Genomic DNA, 25,781 nt, shown 5'->3' with positions numbered 1-25,781 from the left:
TAATTTCTTAACCTAACCCCTTTGCCACAATGAAAGCGCCCATGGCCCTTCCGCTGCCCCCCTCTTGCCCCTACCTGGTGCTGCCTGAGGCGATCGCCTCACCTGGCCTCATTGGTGGTGCACCTCTGGTGGCATTATACTGCGCTCTCTGCTGAGCCATGCCTCGTGCACAGTTCAGCAGTAAGCTTACCATGGCAGGCCTGGAAAGCTTCAGAAGACATGATCGAAACCTTTAAATATGCATAAATAAGCTTTAGGAGGGAAGAGTTTTTAATTAAAAAAAACACCACAAGAGCAAGGGGACACTATCTATAATTAGTTGGGAGGGAGATCAGAAACAATGTCAGAAAATATTGCTGAACCTGAAAGAGTAGTTCAGGTTTGAACAAATTGCCAGCAGATATGGATGGGAAATCGAGAGTAAGTGAATTTAAACCTGCCTGGGATAAACACATGTCTATCCCAAGATAACTACCTAATGGCTAGATGGACTGTGTGGTCTTTTTCCACTGCCAGTCTTCTATGTTTCTATGTAAATGAGAAGAGTTAAGAATTTAAAGGTGAGATATAATAAATTCAGCACTTTTCATCTGTCTGTCCAGTATCCTGAGCTGCTTGCCAACTCCAGGAAAGCATGTTGGATCACTTGCGGCTTCTCCTTGTTAGTGAATGGCGATGGAGAGATGTTTAGACACATCCTGAACTTCCTGAGACTGGGAAGCCTCCACCTTCCATCCGAGTTCATGTAAGTAAAAAGAGCTCCGTGTTGACTCCTACTCTTTTGTATTTTATTTTTTTGTTACACAAAAGAAAATGTACGCACAAAATGGCAGCATTAAGCACAACCATCTCATAATACGTCTAGTAAAACTCCCACAGGAGAACTTTATGTCCTTGATTGTTTATTCTGAAATGTGCTGCGATTTAGCAGTCATCACTAGATGGCAGTGTTTAGTGCCATTGCCTGGTGTTCTGTATACTGTGGAAAATGAATGCACATGTACAAAGACCCAATTTACAGTTGCCATTTTGATGCAGTAAACTAAAGAGGGGAGATGTTTGAAAACTTTGTAAATGTTTTGAGGCTGAGTTTTTTTCCTTCCCCATCAAAAAAATGCAATAAAATGTTGACCACATTTGACCATTGCAGTAAATATATTTACTGATAAAGAATGATTCCTTAAGGAGCACTTGTAGGAATCGGTCATTCGGACTACAAGACGCACTGCCACTTTCCCTCACTTTTGGAGGAAAAAGGCGTACCTATATCATGGTACCTATGGTACCTATATCATGAACTATGAAATGTGCAGCTGTGAGATATATTCACTAATGGATAAAGATTCATTAAGGAGCACGTGTAGGACAGAGCATATGTAGAACAGGGCTTGCATTGATCCCTTCCTAGTTTTGGCTTAAAAAAATGCATACAAAACTTTTCCAAATCCTGCTCGTCGTAATATAACATTTTTGGACTATAAGACACGCCTTGAGGATTCGGAGGAGGAAAAAATAATATTTTTCATCAGATCCCCATTCTTCATTAGACCTCAGATCAGACCCCAAAATCACCCCCCCAAGCTCCATCAGCCTCAGATCAGAGCCCTATCCTCCTTCAGCCTCAGATCGGCCCCCTTCAGACCTCAGAACAGGTACCATCAGCCTCAGATCAGACATAAAAAAATAAAATAAATAAACTTACCTCGCTTGCTCCCGACGACTTTGTTACACACTCATTGCTTCTTGCTCTTCTTCTCGCCCACGCTGCAGTGACCTGATATCATACCGCATCAGGTCATAGTGCGGACCTACGTGGTGCACTACATCCTGATGCAGTACACAGTCGGGGCACAGTGCAGAGCTGGGCCTGGAAGAAGACCAGGAAGGGTGAGTACAGCCAGCACAGCGCTTCCCTCACCGCTCCCTTCTCCTTCCACGTGCTAATGAATGTTTCCCTAATGGAATCGGTCATTAACATTCGGGCTATAAGGCACACTTCCACTTTCTCTCACTTTTGGGGGGGAAAGCGTCTTATAGTTCGAAAAATATGGTACCCATATCATGAACTATGAAATGTTTTAATTTCTCTTTTTTTATTTTTTTTAAACATGAGGTTGTCTGCGCTGGTTAGCATCAATGTCTTTTACTTTCACACTAAATGTGTTATAATTCAGATGTATTATTTATGGCTGTTCCTTTCTTTGCAGAGAATGGGACATTCTTTGTCAGGAAGTAACAGAATTTCAAATCCCATCCCTTGTGAAAGCTCTATATGAGTGCAAGGCTTACAGGTAATAGGGACATTTATTTAATCTGTATCCAAAAGTAACCACCAGATATTCCCAGATACTACATTGATGGCTTGTACTTGACATCAGTTGATCAGCAGAGTGAAGAGGCATTGCCATTTCCCTGTAGTATTTGGTACAGCGATGTCCGTATGAGTGTGATGGTGCTCAGTCACACTCATCCATTTGTTGACCTGCAGTTCCAGACATATCTGCAGGCATATGAACATTGATGTGCAGTGAAGAGGCCATGGCATTCTTGTAAGAGGAGCCCAGGCTGATACTTAAGGCCCCTCTACATTACTAGATGTAGCAGATGATTGTCGGGAGCTATCTCCTCCACAGTATGGGGAGGACTGCTCTCTGCCATTGTTCATCACCATATCGAATCATTGTTTACTGGCAGCAGATCGCTGTTTAGACGGCACAATCTGCTGCTGGCAAACAACTATTTAGGTGACCGCAGAAACGATCATGTTTTCTCTTGTTCATCGGGCTACCGCCAGAACCTTTACATTGGCAGATAATCGCTTAATGAGCAATGCTACGAACACTTGTTAGCAATTTTCTGACTAATGTTCGGCCAGTGTAAAGGGGCCTTAAGTTATAACAGGAGAGGTAGGCGGTCTGCTGTCATGATGCAATTACTGCCGAAAAGGTCATTGTTTTATTTTCCGGAGTTCTGTTTTTGATAAAACTCAGTTTACTGCAGTTTAAAGGCTATGTACACTTTCAGGGGCAATTTTTTATTTATTTTTAATGATTGCATTTTACTCATTTTGAGCTAAAAATCATTTTTTCAATTGATCTTATTAACCCTTAGGATACTGGAGTTTTTTTCGTTTTTGCGTTTTCATTTTTCTTCCCTATTTTACTTTTATATTTCCGGTCACATAGCTGTATGAGGGCTTATTTATAGCGGTACAGGGTGTACTTTCTAATGCCACATTTAATTATGGCATAAAATGTAGTGGGAAGCAGTAAAACAATTCCAAATGGGGTGGAATTGGAAAATAAAACGCAATTCCTCCACCGTTTTTAAGGGTTTTATTCCAATGGCGTTTTGTTTACTGACCCATGCCCTTCATTCTTTGCGTCAGTCTGATTACAACGATACCCCATATGTATAGGTTCTTTATGTCTAAATAGTGTAAATTTTTTTTTTTAACTTTGATCATTTTCTTTTTTACATCACCATAATTTGACCCCCATAACTTTTTTACACTTATGTCTACTGAGCTGTTTACGGGCTCATTTTTTGCAGAACAATCTGTTGTTTTTATTGGCATCATTTTGGAGTGTGTGTAACTTTTTGGTCACATTTTATTACATTTTTTGGAGGGTAAGAGAAGCAATGAAAAAGTTTTTCTGTTACGCCATTCGCCGTATTGGAATTTTTTATGGCGTTTTTGGTCGTGGTGATACCCATGATGTTTATATTTATTGTTATTTAAGTATTTTTTAATTATACGGAAAGGGGGGTTATTTAAACTTTTGTATTTTATTTTTTATAATTTTTTTTATAATTTTTGTGTGTTGATTTTGTGGCTCATTTGAATTTTTAATTTTGGTCTATCAGGGATTTTTAAAATGCCATTTAAACTAAATTTTGCTCATTTCTTATCCTGGCCTGCCATCTGGTGGCCAAAATAAGAATTGCAGCATGAACACTTTGAGCCTCATCAGCGAGGCTGAAAGAGTTCAGCTCAAGTACCGATGCCCCAAATTTTGAAACATTCGCAATTTTTCTGCTTTTAAAACAGAAAATGATACCTCATAAAATATTTATTACTTAACATTCCCCATATGTCTACTTTATGTTGGCATCATATATACCACACAAAAGAGAGTAGATTTACGTCCCATAGGTTCAAAATATATAATCTTTATTCAAAAAGTCAAACATGATACTATAAAATAACAAAATAATGAGCATATAGTGAATATGTCCAATTTGAAGCACCGCCTGACCTGAATATATATATATATATATATATATATATATATATAACTCTAAGGATAATGAATCTATGAAAAATGCTGGACCGTGGGTCACCTTGCTGCCCCATAAAGTGTAATAATGAATTATCAAAAATGGTACCAATAAAAATGTCAACCCTTTCTGCAAAAAACGAGCCCCTGCACATGACGATCGGCAGAAGAATAAAAAAATATGGTGTTCAGAAAATGGAGACACAAAAACATAATTAGTTTTTTTTAATGCTTTATTACCGTTTTTTTCGCCCCATAAGACACACTTTTCCCTCAAAAAATGGGGGGGGAAATGGCCCTGCGTCTTATGGGGTGAATGCTGACAGTTTAACATCGCTGGATGCGATGTAGAGCGAGCGGGGGCCGGAGAAGAAGCTGGGGCCCCGGAATAGCGGCGCGGCGGTGCAGTCAGTGTACTATAGCCCCGCCCCGCCGCTCCGGTATACTAATATTAAATGTCTTATTCAATTAAAGTGTATTACATATGCCCTCTCACTCCTAAATTCCTACTAGTACCTTACATCCTATTCCTAATAGGTTCAGTATAAGGGCGGGCGGCAGCGTAACTCCTTGATGTCACGTGCCTGCGCCGCCTACTTTATGAATGAAGCAGGCGGCGCAGGCAAGTGACATCAGTGAGTGACGCGCCGCCCGCCCGCCCGGCCTGCCTGCCGCAATTGTACAGAACCTATTAGGAATAGGATGTAAGGTACTATTAGGAATTTAGGAGTTAGGGGGCATATGTAATGCATTTTAATTGAATAAGACATTTTATATTTGCATACTGGGGGGGGGGGGGGCTGATCCGTGGATGGCACAGTTAAGGGGGGGGGGGGGGGGGGGTCTGTGGATGGCACTGTTATGGGGTGGAGGGTCTGTGGATGGCACATATATAACAGTGCCAGCCACAGATCCCCCCTGTAACAGTGTCAGCCACAGATCCCCCCTGTAACAGTGCCAGCCACAGATCCCCCCTGTAACAGTGCCAGCCACAGATCCCCCCTGTAACAGTGCCAGCCACAGATCCCCCCTGTAACAGTGCCATCCACAGATCCCTCCCGTAACAGTGTCCGTCATCCACAGATCCCTCCCGTAACAGTGTCCGTCATCCACAGATCCCTCCCGTAACAGTGTCCGTCATCCACAGATCCCTCCCGTAACAGTGTCCGTCATCCACAGATCCCTCCCGTAACAGTGTCCGTCATCCACAGATCCCCCCCATAAGTGTCCGTCATCCACAGATCCCCCATAACAGTGTCCGTTATCCACAGATCCCCCCATAACAGTGTCCGTCATCCACAGATCCCCCCCATAACAGTGTCCGTTATCCACAGATCCCCCCATAACAGTGTCCGTCATCCACAGATCCCCCATAACAGTGTCCGTTATCCACAGATCCCCCCATAAGTGTCCGTCATCCACAGATCCCCCATAACAGTGTCCGTCATCCACAGATCCCCCCATAACAGTGTCAGTCATCCACAGATCCCCCCCATAACAGTGTCCGTCATCCACAGATCCCCCAATAACAGTGTCCGTCATCCACAGATCCCCCCCATAACAGTGTCCGTCATCCACAGATCCCCCCATAACAGTGTCCGTCATCCACAGATCCCCCCATAATAGTGTCCGTCATCCACAGATCCCCCCATAACAGTGTCCGTCATCCACAGATCCCCCCATAACAGTGTCCGTCATCCACAGATCCCCCCATAACAGTGTCCGTCATCCACAGATCCCTAGTAATAGTGCCACCCACAGACCACCATTAGTTCCAAACCCACCAAAAGCAAACCTTTTGGTTAAAAATTTTTTTTTCTTATTTTCCTCCCCAAAAACCTAGGTGCGTCTTATGGGCCGGTGCGTCTTATAGGGCGAAAAATACGGTATGTAAAACTGAAACGACCGAAAACAAAGAAAGTAGACATATTTGATTTCGTTGCGTCCGTAACAACCTGCTCTATAAAAATAGCACATGATCTAATCTGTCAGATTAATCTTGCCAAAACAGCCTTTTCCCCTGGTTTCCAAAATGAGGTCACTTTTTGGGAGTTTCTACTGTAATGGTGCATCAGGGGGGCTTCAAATGGAACATGGCATCTAAAAACCAGTCCAGCTAAATCTGCCTTCCAAAAACCATATTGCGCTCCTTTTCTTCTGCACCCTGCCATGTGCCCTTACATCAGTTCACAACCACGTGTGGGGTGGTTCTGTAAACCGCAGAATCAGTGTAATAAATATTGAGTTTTGTTTGGCTGTTAACCCTCGATGTGTTAAAGAAAAAATAGATTAAAATGGAAAATCTGCCAAAAAGGTGAAATTTAGAAATGTCATCTCCCTTTTCCTTTAATTCTTGTGTAACACCTAAAGGATTAACAAAGTTTGTAAAAATCAGTTTTGAGTAGCTTGAGGGGTGTAATTTCTGCAATTGGGTCATTTATGAGTGGTTTCCACTATGTAAGCCCCACAAAGTGACTCCAGAACTAAACTGGTCCTTAAAAAGTGGGTTTTGGAAATTTTCTTAAAAATTTTAAGATTTGCTTATAAAATTCTAAGCCTTCTAACGTCCTAAAAAATTTAAATGACGTTTACAAAATGATGCCAACGTAAAGTAGACATATGGGGTATGTTAAGTAATAAATATTTTATGAGGTATCACTTTCTGTTTTAAAAGCAGGGAAATAGAAATTTTTAAAATTGTGGATTTTTTGTAAATTTGGGATTTTTTTCATAAATAAAGGTAAAATATATTGACTCAAATTTATGACTATCATGAAGTACAATGTGGCACGAGAAAACAATCTCAGAATGGTTTGGATAAGTAAAGGCATTCCAAAATTAGGCCTCATGCACACGACCGTTGTGTGCATCCGCGGCCGTTGTTCCATTTTCCGTTTTTCTGCTGACCCATTGACTTTCAATGGGTCCGTGGGAAAATCGGAAAATGCTCCGTTTGGCATCTGCGTCCGTGATCCGTGTTTCCAGTCCGTAAAAAAAATATGACCTGTCCTATTTTTTTTCACGGACAACGGTTCACGGACCCATTCAAGTCAATGGGTCCGTAAAAAATCACGGCTGCACACAAGATTGTCATCCGCGTCCGTTATCCGTGTCCGTTTTTTCCTATCATTTCAAAGGCGAACTTGACTTAGATTTTTATTTTTATTTTCATTTTTCATGTCCGTGGATCCTCCAAAAATCAAGGAAGACCCACGGAAGAATAAACGGACATGGATCACGGAAAAAACGGAAACCGTTTTTGCGGACTGCAAAAAAAAACGTCCGTGTGTGCATAAGGCCTTAATAGCACATAGTGACTCATGTCAGATTTGTTAAATTAAACGTGGTCACAAAGGTGAAAAATAGCTTGGTCTTGAAAGGGTTAATGAAGAACAATAAAAAAAAAATAGATTTCTCGCCCATTTTCCTTGGGGGACACAGACCTTGGGTATAGCTCAGCTCCCTAGGAGGCGTGACACTAAGTAAAACTGTTAAGCCCCTCCTCCATCAGCTATACCCTCAGCCTGGAGATAGAGGCTACCAGTTTTAGCTTAGTGTCCAAGGAGGCAAGACACTCCCTGCTACTGCAGGGCTGTTTTCTCCTTGTTATTTTTACTTTTTCTTCTAATTTTGTTATTTTATTTTTTCCTAGGGATACCAGAGACGCATTAGACCTCTCTGCTCTCCCGGGGTTGAGCTGCGCCAGTGCCAACTTATCTGCACTGCTGCCTCCCCCACAGAAGCAATAGGAGGATCTGGGCAGCAATGGCTCCCCTACATCCCGCCAGCTAGGGGGTCGCCCGCACGCCAAGCCCCTCTTCCAGCTTCCTGCCACTGCGGTGCCAGTGGCTGAAGGGGCGACCCTGCTGGAAAGGACTGAGGGTGAAGACGTCGGACGGTGAGATGGCTATTCCAGCCCATACCCCGTCCCTATCTGCAGCATCTACCCCTCTGGGTAAGGGGGGCACCCGTGGTCGCTCATTCTGAGCGCTCATCTGCAGGACAATGCAGCACAGCAGCATCCTCAGCACCCCCACGCCGTTCCCCCCCACGCTGCTATCTTTCTCCCCCCCTCCCCCTCATTCGGGGCTGACTCCATTTTTCTCTTCTCTCTCTCCCCCTTCCCGCCGAGAACGGGGGGCGGGGCTTAGCGGTCCAGGCAGGGGGCGGGGCTTACGCGCGCGTCATTTTGGGGGCGGAGCTACGTTCTCCTTCACAGGAGACATTTCAAGCGCTGGAGGGGGCGGAGCTTGTTCCCCGCGCTTTCTGCTGAGGTTTCCCGCGCTTCCTCACTCCTGACAGGAAGCTGGGACACGGTGGGGGACTCTAACCTCCTGTGTACATCGCTCGGCTTCTGTGGGCGCTCTCTGCTGCTCACTGCTGTTCACTGCTTCTCTGCTGCTGCTGATCTGGGCCATCTCCTGACGTTCTTCTGAGGCACTGGTAGGACAGTTAACCCTCTCCTAACCCTCCTGGTCATAGCTGCTATAACCCTTTGTGGTCTCTATATTAGAGTACAACCACACTTCAGCATGTCAGATCCCACAGGTGCCCCCAAACCCTGGTACCATGCCTGTACCGCCTGTAAGGAACTTTTTCCGCGGGGGCAATCTGAGCCGCATTGCCTTGCATGTCAGGCCCCGGTGCAGGGCCCGCTTCCCGCTGCGCCCCCCGGTGCCTCTGAACCCCCTGACTGGGCTAGGTCTCTGTCTCAGGCGGTGGAAAGCCTTACACACGTAGTGGGCCGTCTCGTGGATAGACCGCCTCTCCCGCAGGCTGCCACAATCCCTGTCGCACCCGCTGGGACTACCGTTTCTGCAGCCCCCACTGGTTCCCTGCCTCCCAGCGAATCTTCCAGGGCCCGGCATACTCAGAAACGTTCAAGGGTTGAGCGCACATCTTCTCCAGATGCTTCGCTCTCTCCGCCATGCGTGCGAGCTCAGTCAAGTCTATCCTCTCAAAGGGATACGCTTTCTGAGGGAGGACTGGCGGATTCGGACGTGGACATGGACTCAGAGCTTCCGTCCAAATTGGCGTCCGCGGTGGGGCATCTTGTCACTAGCATCCGTGATACCTTTCAGCTACACGATGACCCCCCCAGCTCTGAACAGGCCGGCGTGTCCTTTCTCCGCCCCAAACAGGCCTCCAAGGTTTTTCCCATACACGCTGATTTTTCTTCTGTGGTATCCAAGGCTTGGACTCGGCCTAACGTCCGCTTTATTACACCCAAAAAGCTGGACATTTGTTATCCCTTTCCAGCGGATTCTGTGACCACGTGGACATCCCCGCCTAAGGTTGATCCTCCCGTGGCTCGCCTGTCCAAAAGCACTACTATTCCTGTACAGGACGGATCTTCCCTCCAGTCTGTTGAGGACCGTCGTACGGAATCCCTCTCCAAGGCCATATTTACTGCCTCTGGTTCGGCCCTTAGACCGGTCTTTGCCTCCGCCTGGGTTGGCAAAGCGGTCTCTGAATGGGGTTTGCAACTGGAACGGGAGTTAGGGTCGGACGTCCCTGTTCAGGACCTCCGTTCCTTAGCCCAACTAATTGTTCAGGCCGGAAAATTCGTCTGTGAGGCCTCCCTTGATGCGGGTGCCCTCATTGCCCGTTCCTCTGCCCTGGCAGTTTCTGTCAGGAGGGAACTCTGGCTGAAGGTTTGGGTGGCGGACGCCGCTTCCAAACGCTCTTTGGCCGGCCTACCATTCACGGGTTCCCGCCTGTTCGGAACCCGTCTGGACGAACTTATATCAGAGGCCACGGGTGGGAAGAGTACTCACCTCCCCCAGTCCAGGCCAATGGGCGCCCCCCGTGGTCGCGCTGGTTTGTCCCATTTTCGGTCCTTTCGCAAGCCCACCGGGTCTAGACCCGCGGCCAGTTCTTCTTCCTCTGGCCCAGCCCAGGATAGACGCAAGAAGCCGTTTTTTCGGACGCAACCTACCTGGCGCAAGTCCCAGCCTGCACGGGCTCCCACAGGCCAGCAGCCCTCTGCCTGAAGGTGCGCCCCCACCTTCTCCTATTCAGGAACGTATGGCGGGCCCACATCTCAGACGCATGGGCGCTCGAGATTGTATCTTGCGGATACAAAATCGAATTTGCGTCCATTCCGCCAGACCGTTTCTTCCGATCCCGTCCTCCGCGAGATCCCGTACGAGTGGCCGCCTTCTTCGCGGCCATTCACTCTCTAATGGACAAGGGTGTCGTCGCCCCCGTGCCTCCGACGGAAAGGTTCAGGGGGTTCTACTCGAACCTCTTTGTGGTTCCCAAGAAGGAAGGCTCAGTGCGTCCGATCTTGGACCTAAAACGCCTGAACCGTTTTCTCCGACTGCAGAGATTCCGGATGGAGTCTCTCAGGTCCGCAGTGGCCTCCCTGGAAAGAGGGGATTTCATGGCCTCAATTGACATTCAGGATGCATACCTCCACGTTCCGGTTGCTCCATGTCATCACCGCTTCCTGCGCTTCGCGGTGGGGGACGATCACTTCCAATTCGTCGCCCTTCCCTTTGGTCTGGCGACGGCTCCTCGAGTGTTCACCAAGGTCCTGGCCCCTGTCTTGGCCCTTCTACGTTCAAGAAGTGTTTTTCTTCTCCCATACTTGGACGACATCCTGGTCAAGGCACCCTCCTTCTCTCAGACATCCCGCAGTGTGGAACTCACTCTGGAGACCCTGACGCGGTTCGGTTGGATTATCAACCACCCCAAATCTTCCCTTACCCCCTCCAGACGGCTGATCTTCCTGGGGATGCTCCTGGATACAGAGTTGGCGGAGGTCCGCCTTCCGTCGGACAAGCGTCTGGCCCTTCGCGGGTCGGTTCGCAGTCTCCTCCGTCATCACCGCCCTTCCCTCAGATCCAGCATGCGGTTGTTGGGAAAGATGGTTGCCTGTTTCGAAGCGGTGCCGTTCGCACAATTCCGATCCCGCACCTTTCAGAGGGCAATTCTGTCGGCCTGGGACAAATCACCGAGGAGTCTGGACAGGACCTTTCTTCTGCCTCCCCTGGCTCGGGCTTCCCTCGGCTGGTGGTTGCATATCCCTCTAAGGGGGAAGTCCTTCCGTCCACTGAACTGGCTGGTGATTACCACAGATGCCAGCTTACGGGGGTGGGGGGGGGGGTTTTCCCTCCCCGGTCCGTCCAGGGCGTTTGGTCTCTATCGGAGTCCAGACTTCCAATCAATATTCTGGAACTGAGGGCGATTCTTCTGTCCCTCAGACACTGGACCCATCTGCTGAGGGGCCACCCTGTTCGGATCCAATCGGACAATGCCACGGCTGTGGCATACATAAACCATCAGGGAGGCACTCGCAGCGATGCAAGAGGTGACCCTCATTCTCCTCTGGGCGGAGACGCACGTGCCGGCCTTATCTGCGATTTACATCCCGGGGGTGGACAACTGGGCGGCGGATTTCCTCAGCCGGTCCACCATCGACCCGGGAGAATGGTCCCTGCACCCAGAGGTGTTCGAAGCCCTTTGTCTTCGCTGGGGTCGCCCCGACGTGGACCTCATGGCCTCCAAATTCAACCACAAGGTCCCCCTATACCTGGCCAGGGCACGGGACCCGAAGGCATACGGCGCCGACGCGCTCGTCCTTCCGTGGCGCGAATTCTCCCTTCTGTACGTCTTTCCTCCTTTTCCCCTCCTGCCACGGGTTCTTCGGAGGATCGCGGCAGAGGGCGTCCCCGCGATTCTAATCGCCCCGGATTGGCCCCGCCGGTCTTGGTACGCCGACCTAATGTTGCTGTTGGCAGACGCACCGTGGCCACTGCCCTCCAGGGAAGACCTTCTCTCTCAGGGACCGATCTTCCACGAGCATTTAGGCTCGCTACGTTTGACGGCGTGGCTATTGAGACCGCCGTCTTAACGCGACGGGGTTTCTCCGCGGACGTAGTCCGCACCATGATCCGGGCTCGTAAGCCCGTATCCTCTAGGATCTACTATCGGGTTTGGAGGTCCTATCTGGGGTTCTGTGAGTCCCGGAGCATCCTACCTCTCCGGTTTTCTCTTCCCACAATCCTGTCCTTCCTCCAGTCGGGTCTGGACCTGGGGCTGTGCCTCAGTTCTCTGAAGGGTCAGATTTCGGCGCTGTCTATTCTTCTCCAGCGTCCCCTGGCCCCTCTAGGGCCAATTAAGACCTTTTTACAAGGGGTGGCTCACTCTGTTCCGCCGTACCGCCCTCCAGTTCCTTCCTGGGACCTGAATGTGGTGCTCTCGGCGCTCCAATCAGCCCCCTTCGAGCCTTTACGGGAGGTCTCCCTTCGCCTTCTGTCCTGCAAGGTCATCTTTCTTGTGGCCGTCACGTCTCTCCGACGGGTGTCGGAGTTAGCGGCTCTTTCTTGCTCCGAACCTTTCCTGATCTTCCACCAGGATAAGGTTGTGCTTCGGCCTGTCCCGACTTTCCTGCCAAAGGTGGTCTCCGCCTTTCACATCAATGAGGACATCGTCCTTCCGTCGCTCTGTCCCTCTCCTTCCCACCCCAGAGAACGGGAACTGCACCGTCTGGATGTGGTCAGGGCGTTGAGGATTTACTTGGAGGTCACCGGGTCCTTTCGGCGCACGGACTCCCTGTTTGTGGTTCCGGAGGGTTCGCGCAAAGGGTTGGCGGTCTCCAAGGTGGCTATTGCCCGTTTCATTAAACTGGCGGTGTCTGAGGCTTATCGAGCCAAGGGCAGACCTCCGCCTTTCGGCGTCACTGCTCATTCCACCAGAGCAGTCGGAGCTTCCTGGGCGCAGAGGCATCGGGCCTCGGCTGAACAGTTGTGGAAAGCAGCCACTTGGTCCTCTCTGCTCACTTTCACAAAGTTCTATAGGGTGCATACGCATGCATCAGCGGATGCTGCTTTGGGCCGCCTGGTTTTGCAGGCAGCGGTTTCCTGATGCTCTGGTGGTGTTCCGCCTTGGGTTTGTGGTCCCTCCCTTCTTGGACTGCTCTTGAACGTCCCAAGGTCTGTGTCCCCCAAGGAAAATGGGCGAGAAAAGGAGATTTTTGTATAACTTACCAGTTAAATCTCTTTCTCGCTCTTCCTTGGGGGACACAGCACCCACCCTTCTGTGTTTGGTTACAGGGTTATGGTCTGGCGCCCCGTTGGGTTGCTGGCTGGTTGTTTCCGTTATTGGTTGTTATCCTTTCACTACTTGGACACGCAACTGGTAGCCTCTATCTCCAGGCTGAGGGTATAGCTGATGGAGGAGGGGCTTAACAGTTTTACTTAGTGTCACGCCTCCTAGGGAGCTGAGCTATACCCAAGGTCTGTGTCCCCCAAGGAAGAGCGAGAAAGAGATTTAACTGGTAAGTTATACAAAAATCTCCTTTTTTAGTTCATAATGAGAACACTGCAATAATAAAAAAAAGATGTGTCCCCAAAGGTGCACATAGTCGTTAAAGTTATATCAATAACTGCTCCTCAGTCTTTGCTTTCTTGATTTCCAGAAGTCCCCCCCCCTCCCCCCAACAAACATGTTGAGGCCTTTTAATTGCCATTATGTATCTTTTTTTTGCTGTGTTTTGATAGTTTAAATATTAATTTGCTAAATTTGTTCTGCAGATTGTGGGTTAAAGGACGCAGATGTGCCCACCACTTAGTGGATCCTAAACTGGAGGTGACTTGTTTCTTGTGTCTATTTGTGTAAATGTTCACACTTTGCATTAAGTCCTATGTAAAAAGTAGTGTGTTGTTTCCCAAGATGATCCCAGATGTTAGATTCTTTGTTGTACTAAGTCCTGCTCTTTATATTGATCAACCTGCTAAAAAGGAAGCAGATATAATCAGCAGGGAGCTGCCTCTATTAGGATGTAAATGAGAATAATATGCATTTGTATTGGTCACATAACGCGACAGGTGGTCAGTGTAATTGGTATATAGAATGATTGTATCCGTCACTCAGGGAGGGAGGGAGGAGAATGGAAAGTGAACAGACATAAAAGAACCAAGTCCAGGCTATCGCATCCGTCAAGACTATGTTTCCTTACTCTAGAGAGAAAATATTATCATAATGAACATTACCCCACTGCAACCCCCTCATTGCTGTCTTGGGTTTAGTGACAAACTTCCCTCTTTTTAATGCACACTGAAATGTGCCTCCTTACTTAATTTGTGTTTTAATGATGGACCCTCAAACATTGAGCCTATGTAAATGCTACCATAGTTAAATCCTGCCCAACCGGTCCAAGTAAATATACAGCATTAGTGCAGGAGGGGTGTTCCCACTCCATATGCTGCGGGTGCTGGCTGTGTAGTATAGCTGACACCTGCCGGCAATGACCGGAGATGAACCCAGTTCTGGATAACTGTCACCTCAGATGCTGTGGTCAATACGGACTGTGGCACCTGAGAGGTTAAGTCAGAAGGAAGGTACCCTCTCTGACCTCCGTTCAGCACCCCCCTGCAGCAAAACTGCAGGTAGTGATAGATTGCTATGGCAGCGTTTGGCATTGTGAAGGCTCCCAGGTCTGCCACAGTAAACTGCCTATTAAGTCCTGTGGCAGCCAGTTAAAATCCCATGGACTGCAGTAGTGTACTATTGCAGTCTATGGAATTAATGATCAACTGATCCATGTTCAAATTGTGGGTGTCAGAGTATAAAATGTAGTTTTTTTTTTTTAAGTGAATAAAAAAAAAAATGTAAGCGGAAGGCTGGGTTCACACCTGAGCGTTTTACAGCGCGTTCCTACGCGCTGTAAAACGCTCAACAGGCAAGAACCAATGATTCCCTATGGGAATGGTTCACACCTGAGCGTTTTACAGCGCGTACGATCGCGCTGTAAAACGCCCAACGCCCCAAGAAGTACATGAGCTTCTTTGGGGCGTCTTGTCGTGCGTTCCCGTACATAGACTTCAGCGGGAACGCGCGACAATAGGTGTTCGCTTGTCTCTGTATGCGCGATTGCAAACGCCTGTACAATCGCGCATACAGAGCGCTCCATCGCGAACGCTCAGGTGTGAACCCAGCGTTACTGTGGTTTCATTTGATTTGTAGGGACAGTGACAGGGAACATTTTTGTAATATACTTTAGTTAGGGAAAACATTTATTTTTAGTAGAAAACTGTGGCTGAAATGTCCCTTAGCGGCGCTCTTTTAAATGAGTGTTGCGAAGGGCCATCCGTCTTTTATTAGCATAGGAGAGAGGGGGTGTGCGGGAGCTGCTCCCATACAGCCTGGGCGGCACAGGAGCCTTATGTGTTAAAATTAAATATACATTCTCCCTTTTTATTAACTAGAATGCACTTGTACACTCTGTAAGCTCACTGACTAGCGTGGCCAGTACTGTCAGTAAGACGCTTTCCCCCTGCACTCCCGGCTAACTAATATAGCAGCCGCCAGGAGCGATGCCTGTGTGAGCTGTAAGCACTCGCTTAATAGCTGTCCTTATATACTGTGTAGCAGCTTCCCCCTGTCCTGCCCTGTCTGCCTGCACTGCCTGTACCGAGCGCTTACCTAAAAATAAACGTTCTCCCTAAATAAAGTATATTACAAAAATGTTCCTTGTCACTGTCCCTACACATTAGCAAAAAAATAAACAAACAGCAGTTACACTTTAAGGGTTTCTGATGTTTGTGGTGGTAGTTGGGGCAGTCTTTTCTATGTGTAACCTGTCTTGCTGGCACTGTCCCCATTGACCTGTATAGATCACAAAAGACTGGTTCTGCAACATTAAGCTATTTTTACATGAAATTCAGGGGATCATGTCTCCTGTATGTCTTGTAGATCAGATTTTGACACATCATTTCTTTCATAATTTTGATAAAAAAAGAGATACTGGAGGGAACATCTCCTGAGTGTGATGTGCAAAAGCCCTTACTGTGTTGTTGCTCTCTGTATACAGCAGATGGAACCAAAGTACACATTTTCATCTAGTGCTGTCTATTATACTCCAGAGCTGCTGCTGGTGGAGTTACTGTGTACAATATATAATTCTTGTATTTCAGGTTATGAGTTGGTTTTCATCTGCAGACGGACTCCAAGAGAACATAACTGTAAGCTCCAAAGGGCTTGTCCCCGATAAGTTAGGAGAGTTAAGGAGTCCAGCTGTAAATCTCAGTCATTTTCTTCATAGTAATGAGGGTCGGGAAGTGGATGAAACGGTACAGGACTGCACTGACTATACAGCTGGGAGTGAAAGCAGCACCACAATCTCTGCCTGTCATCAGTGCATACCCCCAGCATGTGGTACTTTTCTAGCATCAGATAGAGGGAACTCACTGAAGTATCACATAGGTGGAGAAGGACTTCTGTACTCAGGATGCAGAGGGGAGATGCAGCAAGATGGGCCTACAGTAAAGGAAGTAATGCAGGGGTTCACTCCTGCATGTGACTCCAGTAGTCAACATCATGAATACAGTAGATTAACACAGACTGTGATGCAATGCAGCCATCCACCACTGGATGACAAAACGGCCTCCAATACAGGTGAGAATAATTTTTTATGGGTAAGTAAACATGTTGATTTTGTTCTGGATTCACCTCGGATGAAAAAATCCATACCTTGCTTGTTTTTCAATGCAGAAAAGGTCTGCGGTAGAGATGAGCAAATTTCCGCTTTGTTTACTGGTAAAAGCAGAATTGCACTATGGATTCCGTTACCATGGACCATAACGCAATTCTATAACGGAATACCTTTAGAGGCATTCCATCATAATAGAAGTCTATTGGTTGCATAACGGATCTGTCCCGTTTCCGTTGTGCAGGGGAGTCCTCTCCTGCATAACGGAAATGGGACAGATCCGATATGCAGCCCATAGACTTCTATTATGATGGAATGAATAATGGGATGCCTCTAAAGGCATTCCGTTATGCATTCCGTCATAGAATTGCGTTATGGTTTGTGGTAACGGAATCCATAACGCAATTGTGCTTTTACCAGTAAACGAATCGCAAACGAATTTCAAAATATAAAATTTGCTCATCTCTAGTCTGCGGCATATGGATGAGCCATATGAAATGTCATCCAGGTGCTGTAATAAACTGCAGATTTTACCTGGGCAAATCTGTAGGTACAGTCCACAGTCTGAATTCACTGTGGAAAAAAAAAATCTGTTATGGAGTTTACAGTAAATTCCTTGAGTGCTCCATGCAGATTATGTTGTTGATTTTACGCCTCTACATTTGAAAGGGTGAAAAATTGACATGTTGCAAATTTAAAATCTGCATAGAGTTGTTCCCGACACTTACAAACGCTGCATATTTTCTGCCTGCAAATCTACATGGAGACATCAAAGTGTATCTGGTATGTGTGAACATGCCCTAAGAGTATAGATATAGTGGGCATATTTGTCTTGGAGTTGTTACAACTATGTACCTTTATGAGACCAATGGGTTGTTGTGCAGACTCTCTGTTATTGTATTATTATAATGAATGTTATGCAGAGATAAAATGTAAGAACATGGCAATCTGCTGCCGTAATTGTGCAGCGCTCCTATCCATGTGTCCTCTTTAGAAGCTCCATGCCTGTTGATAGAGAGAGGAGGACTTGGTGATCTTGGGACTATTCTTTGGGTACAGCACCGACCCCTGCTGGCCTCTGATGGGAGCTCAACAACTTTTGAAGACAGCATCATATATACGACTGAAATGGATATCCCAAGGTGTGCTGAGGGTACAGCGGAAGGTACGGTGCCTCCCACATGAAATTCAAATTAGACTCTTAACTTACAATTTTCACCATCCAGCCACATGATTGAAACACACAATCTGTGTCAGCAGCAGGTGTGGGGATGATGATGCACTGAATTAATTTCCTTTCTACCTGCTTTATGCTTATTGCCTTTTATGTTTCGCTTTTGCAGATCATTTTTTTCTCACTTTGAATATGTCACATAAAGAGATAATGTACGCAAGGCAGTGCCATTCCTTCCTGATCGGCCTAATCTTGGACTGTATACAGCAGGGGAACCCCAAGCCCAGTATCTGTAACGTGATGAGACTTGTGAGCATGTGTTGGGTGAGTAACTGATAAATTAAACACTTGGTAGATAAATGCTAGATTGGTGGGAGTCCAACCACAGACACCATGGCCCCGGGACACACAATAGCAGCAAGGTAGACTTTGAATGGAGTATCAACTGAGGAGTGCACAGTGGAGCACATCTCTGATGTCTTTCCACTGGGCCCTTACTAATCTAACAATTATTGTCTAGTGTATAAGCTCCATGTCGGCAATAGAAATGTGCATATCTTGGTTTAGTAATGTAAGAATGGCCCATTGTCAGCTTATTAGGCTACTTTCACACTGGCGGTTCTGGGTCCGCTTGTGAGATCCGTTTCAGGGCTCTCACAAGCGGCCCAAAATGGATCAGTTTAGCCCCAATGCATTCTGAATGGATAAGGATCCGTTCAGAATGCATCAGTTTGCCTCCGTTAAGCCTCCATTCCGCTCTGGAGGTGGACACCAAAACGCTGCTTGCAACGTTTTGATGTCCACCTGACGATGCGGAGCCAAATGGATCCATTTTCACTGACACAATGTGGAGCAATTGGAAACGGATCGGTTTGCATTATGAAAAAAAATATATATATAATTTTGTTCATGGTAATGCAAACGGATCCGATCTGAATGGATTACAAGCGTTTGCATTATAGGTGCGGATCCGTCTGTGCAGATACCAGACGGATCCGCACCTAACGCAGGTGTGAAAGTAGCCTTATTCTTATTGAGCTAGTTACACATATCCCTCCACAGTGACTGAAGATAATTAGGATCTGGGGCTGAGGGCAGAGCAGACTGTGCTTTTCTAATGATCAGATAACTGCCAGTGGATATCTCCGAGCTGTCAGCATTGATAAGATTGTATTATTTTACTCATTTTCTGCAGAGCTTTACAGACATTTGTCCATTTCTCTGTCGTTGCTGTACAGGAAATCAGAAAAGCTATAACATTTTACATTTCCTTTCAGGCTTTTCAGATTCCAGTCAGACAGTTTGTTAATAACTTGATGGTTCCAAAGTTTTATAAAGGAAAGAAACACAAGAGAGAGGCTCTACTGTGCTGGCTAGAGGTGTGTGATTATAACTATAGCCTGATGTCTTCCATCAGCCTTGTCAGCATTTGCTTGTGATTCTGCTTTTGAAGTAAAAGTTGGTGCGGGATTGAGTCGCACCATGCTGTATGAAGACTGAAGGGGTTGTCCTGTGTGTATGCCATACATGTTCAGAGGGGAGTACCTCTAAACTATGTAATGTTCTTTACTTGCTGACATTTACTACATTTTCTGCTAATAATCATTAAGGACTTGTTCACATGGTAGATTGTGTGTACAAAAACAGCTGGTTTCCAATGGGAATCTATGCTGCCTTCCATGTGGCTACAGATTATTTCCATGTGGATTTCTATATCGCGTCTAGAAGGGCCATGTCCCCTTTTTTTTTTGCAGGGAAACCACCATAAACCACAGCAGGCATCTGCATGCAGATTAGCCCCATTTAATAGGGTTGAAGATGCGGGTGCAAAACCGCAGCAGAAATTAGAGGATCAGCATCGGATGCTGCTGTGGGTTTTTCATATAGACCATAGCCTTATTGTGAGCCCTGAAATTTGGATATTTTTTTTTTTTCGTGTGCTAACAATCTGCCTTGTGTGAACACAGCCTTTTATGTAAATCTATAAACGGCACCAGTTTGAGGCCACTTCTAAATGGTAATGGCAGCTGCTAAACTGTTCTCCAGTAAATATTCATCAGTTTACTTCTGTTTCTCTTTAGTTCTCTCTGCCGTATGCACAAAGATATGGCAAGTGCGTTAACATGATGCTGCAGAAGGGACATCACAGGTCCGCGTCGTGTGTAACCCTGAGAAATCTTCTATACTAGCTTCCTCCTCACCCCACCTCTTCAGTTAAGTGACTGCATTTTCCAGCATCTAGGGAAAGCTATTTTTAAGTATTTATTTATTACTGATTTATTTATTGCTGGCTTTATTGGGGGAGAGTTAAAGGAAACCTGTCAGCTTCCATAGGCTGCCCTCACTGAGGGGAGCATAGTGTACAGAAAAGCACACTGATTGCAGCAGACTAACGGCATTCAGTACTTTTAGCATGCTGCCCTCCCATGACTCAAGATGATTGGCAGGTTTCTCCCTGTGAAAACTGTCATCGTCCCTAGGCAGGGGCAGCGCGTAGCATCAGACTCCTCTCTAGCACGACGCTAGTACGAGGTTCAGCAGGTCAGTAACCTATAAGTACTGAATGCTGAAATCAGTGGGTGTGAGCATACGGGAGCTGACAGGTTCCCTATTAAGGAGCTAATGGTCTGCTCAGGATTTGGGGTGAATATTTAAATTGTATGGATTTTATTTTGTTAGCACAACAGAGAGACTAGGAATAAAACAGTTTTATTCAGATTTGAGCGTTACCTCCAGTAAATAAATTACTTCTAGTTTTGGAAAACTATAATAACATATGACGCACATCAGATTCCAGTTCATCATCAGGAAGGGTTCGTTATTAAATACAGGATCTATTTTGCAAAAGATTCTTTTTATAAATTGTACAAACTGCGCAGCTTAATAGGTCTGTCCCATAGAGGAAGCAACAAACCGACAGCTGATAATAGACTATATACAAGGAGCGAGAAATATTACACGTGAGCAGATCACTAAGTCGTCTGTTAGGAGGGCTGATGATCCGGGAGGACGCGGCTTCATCAAGTCCAATAGCTGAAGAATTGTTCACACCTGAGGAAAAAAATAAAAATAAATCAGTGACTGTTACTTTGATGTAATTGAAGGGTGGAATCTGATTGGTTGATTTTGATAAATCTCCCCCATTATTTCCCCTGACACAGTTAATTTTAACCCCTTAAGGACACAGGGCGTTTGCTGCGCTTTTTGCTGATTTCGGATCAGAAACTTTTGAGTGCCTAAATTAGAGATTTTTCACATTGCTGGCACCCTGGTATAAACGGCTGACATCTGCGCAGATGTCAGCCATTTAACCCTTTCCATACCGCGGTCCGTACGGACCGCTGTATGGAAAAGGTTAACTGTCATCGGTCAGGGAGCTCCCTCCCTCTCCAGCAGGGGGCTGGTGTGCCTTTGCAGCCCCCCGATGACGAGGGAGAGAGCCCCCCTCAGCCCTGTGCTTACCCTTCCCCGTCTGCGAAGTTGTGGCAGACGGGGAAGGTTCCCATGGCAACAGGACGCCTGCTCAGGCGTCCTGCTGTCCATGGTGCTGAACAGATCTATGCTAAAAGCATAGATCTGTTCAGTGTAAGTAAAATACAGTACAGAACCCTATATAGGGTTCTGTACTGTATTATACAGACATCAGACCCACTGGATCTTCAAGAACCAAGTGGGTCTGGGTAAAAAAAAAAAATGTAAAAAAAAGTGAAAAAAGTTAAGATAAAAAAAAAACCATTTATCACTGAATAAAAATAAAAAAAATAAAATGCACTACACATATTAGGTATCGCCGCGTCCATAACGACCGGATCTATAAAATGGTCATATTACTTTCCCCGCACGGTGAACGCCATAAAAATAAAAAAATTAAAACTCTGAGAAAATTGAAATTTTGCCCGCCTTACTTCCCAAAAAAGGTAATAATGATAAAGTCGCATGTACGCCAAAATAGTACCAATCAAACCGTCATCTCATCCCGCAAAAAATGAGACCCTACCCAAGATAATCGCCCAAAAACTGAAAAAACTATGGCTCTTAGACTATGGAGACACTAAAACATTTTTTTGGTTTTAAAAATGAAGTTATTGTATAAAAACTTACATAAATAAAAAAAATTGTATACCTATTAGGTATCGCCGCGTCCGTGACAACCTGCTCTATAAAATTACCACATGATCTAACCTGTCAGATGAATGTTGTAAATAACAAACAAAAAAAGTGCCAAAAAAGCAATTTCTTGTTACCTTGCCGCACAAAAAGTGTAATATAGAGCAACCAAAAATCATATGTACCCTAAACTAGCTAGTACCAACAAAGCTGCCACCCTATTCCGTACTTTCTAAAATGGGGTCACTTTTTGGGAGTTTCTACTCTAGGGGTGCAACAGGGGGGCTTCAAATGGGACATGGTGTCAAAAAAAACAGTCCAGCAAAATCTGCCTTCCAAAAACCGTATGGCATTCCTTTCCTTCTGCGCCCTGCCGTGTGCCTGAACAGCAGTTTACGACCACATATGGGGTGTTTCTGTAAACTACAGAATCAGGGCCATAAAAAATAAATCTGCCAAAAATTTGAAATTTTGAAATTGTATCTATTTTCCATTAAATCTTATGCAACACCTAAAGGGTTAACAACGTTTGTAAAATCAGTTTTGAATACCTTGAGGGGTGTAGTTTCTTAGATGGGGTCACTTATGGAGTTTCTACTCTAGGGGTGCATCAGGGGGCTTCAAATGGGATATGGTGTCAAAAAAACAGTCCAGCAAAATCTGGCTTCCAAAAACCATACGGCGCACCTTTCACTCTACGCCCCGCTGTGTGGCCGTACAGTAGTTTACGGCCACATATGGGGTGTTTCTGTAAACGGCAGAGTCAGGGCAATAAAGATACAGTCTTGTTTGGCTGTTAACCCTTGCTTTGTTAGTGGAAAAAATGGGTTAAAATGGAAAATTAGGCAAAAAAACGAGATTTTTGTATAACTTACCAGTAAAATCTCTTTCTCGCTCTTTCCTTGGGGGACACAGAAGACCTTGGGTATAGCTCATCTCCCTAGGAGGCGTGACACTAAGTAAGAACTGTTAAGCCCCTCCTCCACAGCTATACCCTCAGCCTGGAGAGAGAGACTGCCAGTTGCGTGTCCAAGTAGTGAGAAAAGGCAAAGTCCAAAAGTGGAACCAACAAGCCAACTACCCAACGGGTAAAACAAACTCGGAAACAAAGAATGGGTGGGTGCTGTGTCCCCCAAGGAAAGAGCGAGAAAGAGATTTTACTGGTAAGTTATACAAAAATCTCGTTTTCTCGCCCAATTTCCTTGGGGGACACAGAAGACCTTGGGACGTTCAATAGCAGTCCAAGAGGGGAGGGACCACAGCACCAGGGCAAAGCACCCGAAGGCATCAAGAAACCGCCGCCTGCAGACCAGGCGGCCCAAGGCAGCAGACGCCGAAGCCCCAGTGCGCACCCTGTAGAACCCAGTAAGGTGTGCAAGGAAGACCAGCGACCGCCTTGCACAAAAGCATGGCCGAAGCCTTATGCCTCCGGCCCAGGAGGCACCGACCGCTCCGGCTGAAATGAACGGTGACACCAAAAGCAGAACCCTGCCCTTGGTGCGGTAACCACAGCAATAGACACAGAGAGCGAAGGAAAGCCACCCTGGAGGCCGTCAACTCTTTGCGCGGACATCCTGGAAACACAAGAGACCGAACGCAGACAAGAGCCGGAGATCTCCAAGTAACAACTGCAAAACCAAACAATCTCCAAGCGGTGAAGCGCCCGTTCCCGGAGACGGGAAGGGGATGACCAAAGCCTCGTAGATAAGAAGGCAGATACCACCCTCAGAAGGAAGGGACGGGATGGAGAAACAGCCCCGTCCTGGAAAAGGACAGAGGGCACAGAACACGAAGGGCCACCCATCAGACATGATGGCAACAGAAAACACAACTGTACAGGACAGCAGGAGTAGGGAGAACTTCTACAACGGCACCAAGGGAAAGAGTGGAGCGCCAAGAGCTCAGTGTGTAGTTCCCAGGGCGGTACCAGGGAACGGTACAGAGGAACCAAGAGCCACTCTGTGGAAGAAGGTCATGACAGGCCCAGGAGGGCCAGAAAACGCTGCAAGGGAAAGGACAGCGCCGACACTTGACACTTCAGTAACAGAGTCCCAGTCCCAGGGTCAGGCCGGACTAGAGAAAGACAGAACCAAGGGAGAGAAAGCAGAGTGGGGGAATGCCCCACTTACCACAAAACCTAGTCAAGAACCCTAAGTCCGACAACCGAACCCGGACGAAGCACAGTCGGGAGCGAACACCAGCGCGCTCGCAGGAATCGCCTGGCAAGCGGGAAAAAAAACCCAATGTGATCAGGCGCAGACCAGTAACACGGCCCAAGGGTCGGAAGAAAACTCCCGTCGGCCCCCGAACAACATAGTCCCGTATCCAACCGGAGTGGGTGAGCAGAAGGACAGACGGAAGAAACCGGAAGGGTCCGCCCAGCAGCCGACAGATGCCAGGACAAGACAGGCCAAAGTCCAAGTCGACGTAGCCACCACAGGAAGGAGTTCTACAGTCCTGGTGAGGGAAAGTCAAGGACAACCGTGACCGAAGGGTAGTCCTCCCAAGTTACCGAAAAGGTAAGTCCAGCAGGACCATATGCCCAGAATGGAAAGGCAATCTGCACCCAGCGGGAGGACAGAACGCAATAGGCCTGGCAAACAGGCACACAGCTAGTACTGCCAGCGAAAACGAGGGAGACGGTACGAGACCACAAGTAACCCCCGGAACCATCCAAATGAACAACCATGCTCACCCCCGAAGGGGAGGGGGCAATGACGAAAACAGCCTCTGAGGCCTGGCCGGTGCAGAAGCCACCTCGGAGTGACAAACTCAGAGAGGAAGCCAAAACAACCGAGCCAGCGAGGAAAAGCAGTCGAGACAGAGGCCGGCATAACACCCTCCAAACCGAAAGGAGGAATGGCAAACAGGGAAGCCACAGGACAGTTCAAAAGCCGAATACCTGCTACTCTGTGAGACGACCTGCAGATCGCCTCACAGAAGGCGAAAACCCTGAAGAACCCAAAAGTGGAGGTCCCTCAGACCTGGATATACGGGCACCCAAGAGAAGTTGGGTGACCCTACCCGAGAGGAGCGGTCTGTTCCTGGTAGCAGATCAGACTGAAGTGCAGAAGGCGCCAAGACAACGCTCTTGACCCGACGGCTTGCGCGGGGAAGCAATGTCACGGGAGGACGAACGGGTACGCATCAAGGTACCCCGAACACCCCCCAGGTGTAAGGGCCAATGAACATGGCTGGTGCAGTCACAACGGGACCACACCAGAGAATGAGTGCCACCCAGCTCGGTGCAGTAGCGAGCCAGCAGAGCCCGTCTACATATATACAAGTTATACAGCGGTGAATACATTGGGCATTCATTTGTTGTGTGTTGGACAACACCTTAGGCTCATACAGGTGGACAGAATGACCTCTTCAGAAAAGAGTGCAAAGCTAGCGACAAGCAGCCTCACCCCAAGAGAAAAAAGTATGTCGCAGGAGGAAGGGAGGCATACGTACTAGCAAACCGCAGGCAGCGAGAAGGCCAACCCACCCACGGGAGGAGAAGGCAAACACGGCCCAAACAACGCACAGAGCGCACAGCCAAGCATCCCACAGTATCCATGGAAGTACAAGTGCAACCCGAAAGGGAGTTATGCACAAGGCTAGTACAGGGGGCATGCTATGGAACGCAAGCAGTCCGCCCAGAAAAGGGGGGAGAAAAGCACCTGGCAAACTCTGCAGACGGCAAGAGTGCAAAGGCCCGCACCAAAGGACCTAGTGAAGGGGGAAGGGCATGCACAGGATTATCCGGGCATTAAATTATTGTGCAATAATCCACCCAACA

The 25,781-nt window shown here is 47.1% G+C and overlaps 2 protein-coding genes across 3 annotated transcripts in view; one reads left to right on the top strand and one right to left on the bottom strand.

Moving 5' to 3' along the window:
* The window catches only part of LOC122939411 (BTB/POZ domain-containing protein KCTD19-like), a 70,670-nt gene extending 50,201 nt beyond the window's left edge, over positions 1 to 20,469 (top strand). Inside the window, exons 9-16 of the mRNA XM_044295480.1 lie at positions 603 to 745; positions 2,208 to 2,291; positions 13,820 to 13,874; positions 16,202 to 16,682; positions 17,711 to 17,881; positions 18,060 to 18,214; positions 19,168 to 19,269; positions 19,972 to 20,469. Coding sequence (XP_044151415.1) covers positions 603 to 745; positions 2,208 to 2,291; positions 13,820 to 13,874; positions 16,202 to 16,682; positions 17,711 to 17,881; positions 18,060 to 18,214; positions 19,168 to 19,269; positions 19,972 to 20,079 — 1,299 coding nt within the window. The 3' untranslated portion in view covers positions 20,080 to 20,469. The remainder of the gene's footprint in view (positions 1 to 602; positions 746 to 2,207; positions 2,292 to 13,819; positions 13,875 to 16,201; positions 16,683 to 17,710; positions 17,882 to 18,059; positions 18,215 to 19,167; positions 19,270 to 19,971) is intronic.
* Positions 20,470 to 20,580: 111 nt separating this feature from the next.
* Positions 20,581 to 25,781, bottom strand: part of LOC122937707 (rho guanine nucleotide exchange factor 40-like) — a 76,988-nt gene continuing 71,787 nt past the window's right edge. For both annotated transcript variants that reach the window (XM_044292692.1, XM_044292693.1), the window contains one exon: positions 20,581 to 20,941. Coding sequence is in view for 1 of the 2 variants with exons in the window: in XM_044292693.1 (XP_044148628.1) it covers positions 20,936 to 20,941 (6 nt within the window). In the remaining variant the exon portion in view is untranslated. The remainder of the gene's footprint in view (positions 20,942 to 25,781) is intronic.

This window comes from Bufo gargarizans, chromosome 5, assembly GCF_014858855.1.
Source record: "Bufo gargarizans isolate SCDJY-AF-19 chromosome 5, ASM1485885v1, whole genome shotgun sequence".
Classification (NCBI taxonomy): domain Eukaryota; kingdom Metazoa; phylum Chordata; class Amphibia; order Anura; family Bufonidae; genus Bufo; species Bufo gargarizans.
Note: the sequence above shows the minus strand (reverse complement) of the source record. Positions and strands in the feature narration are given on the sequence as shown.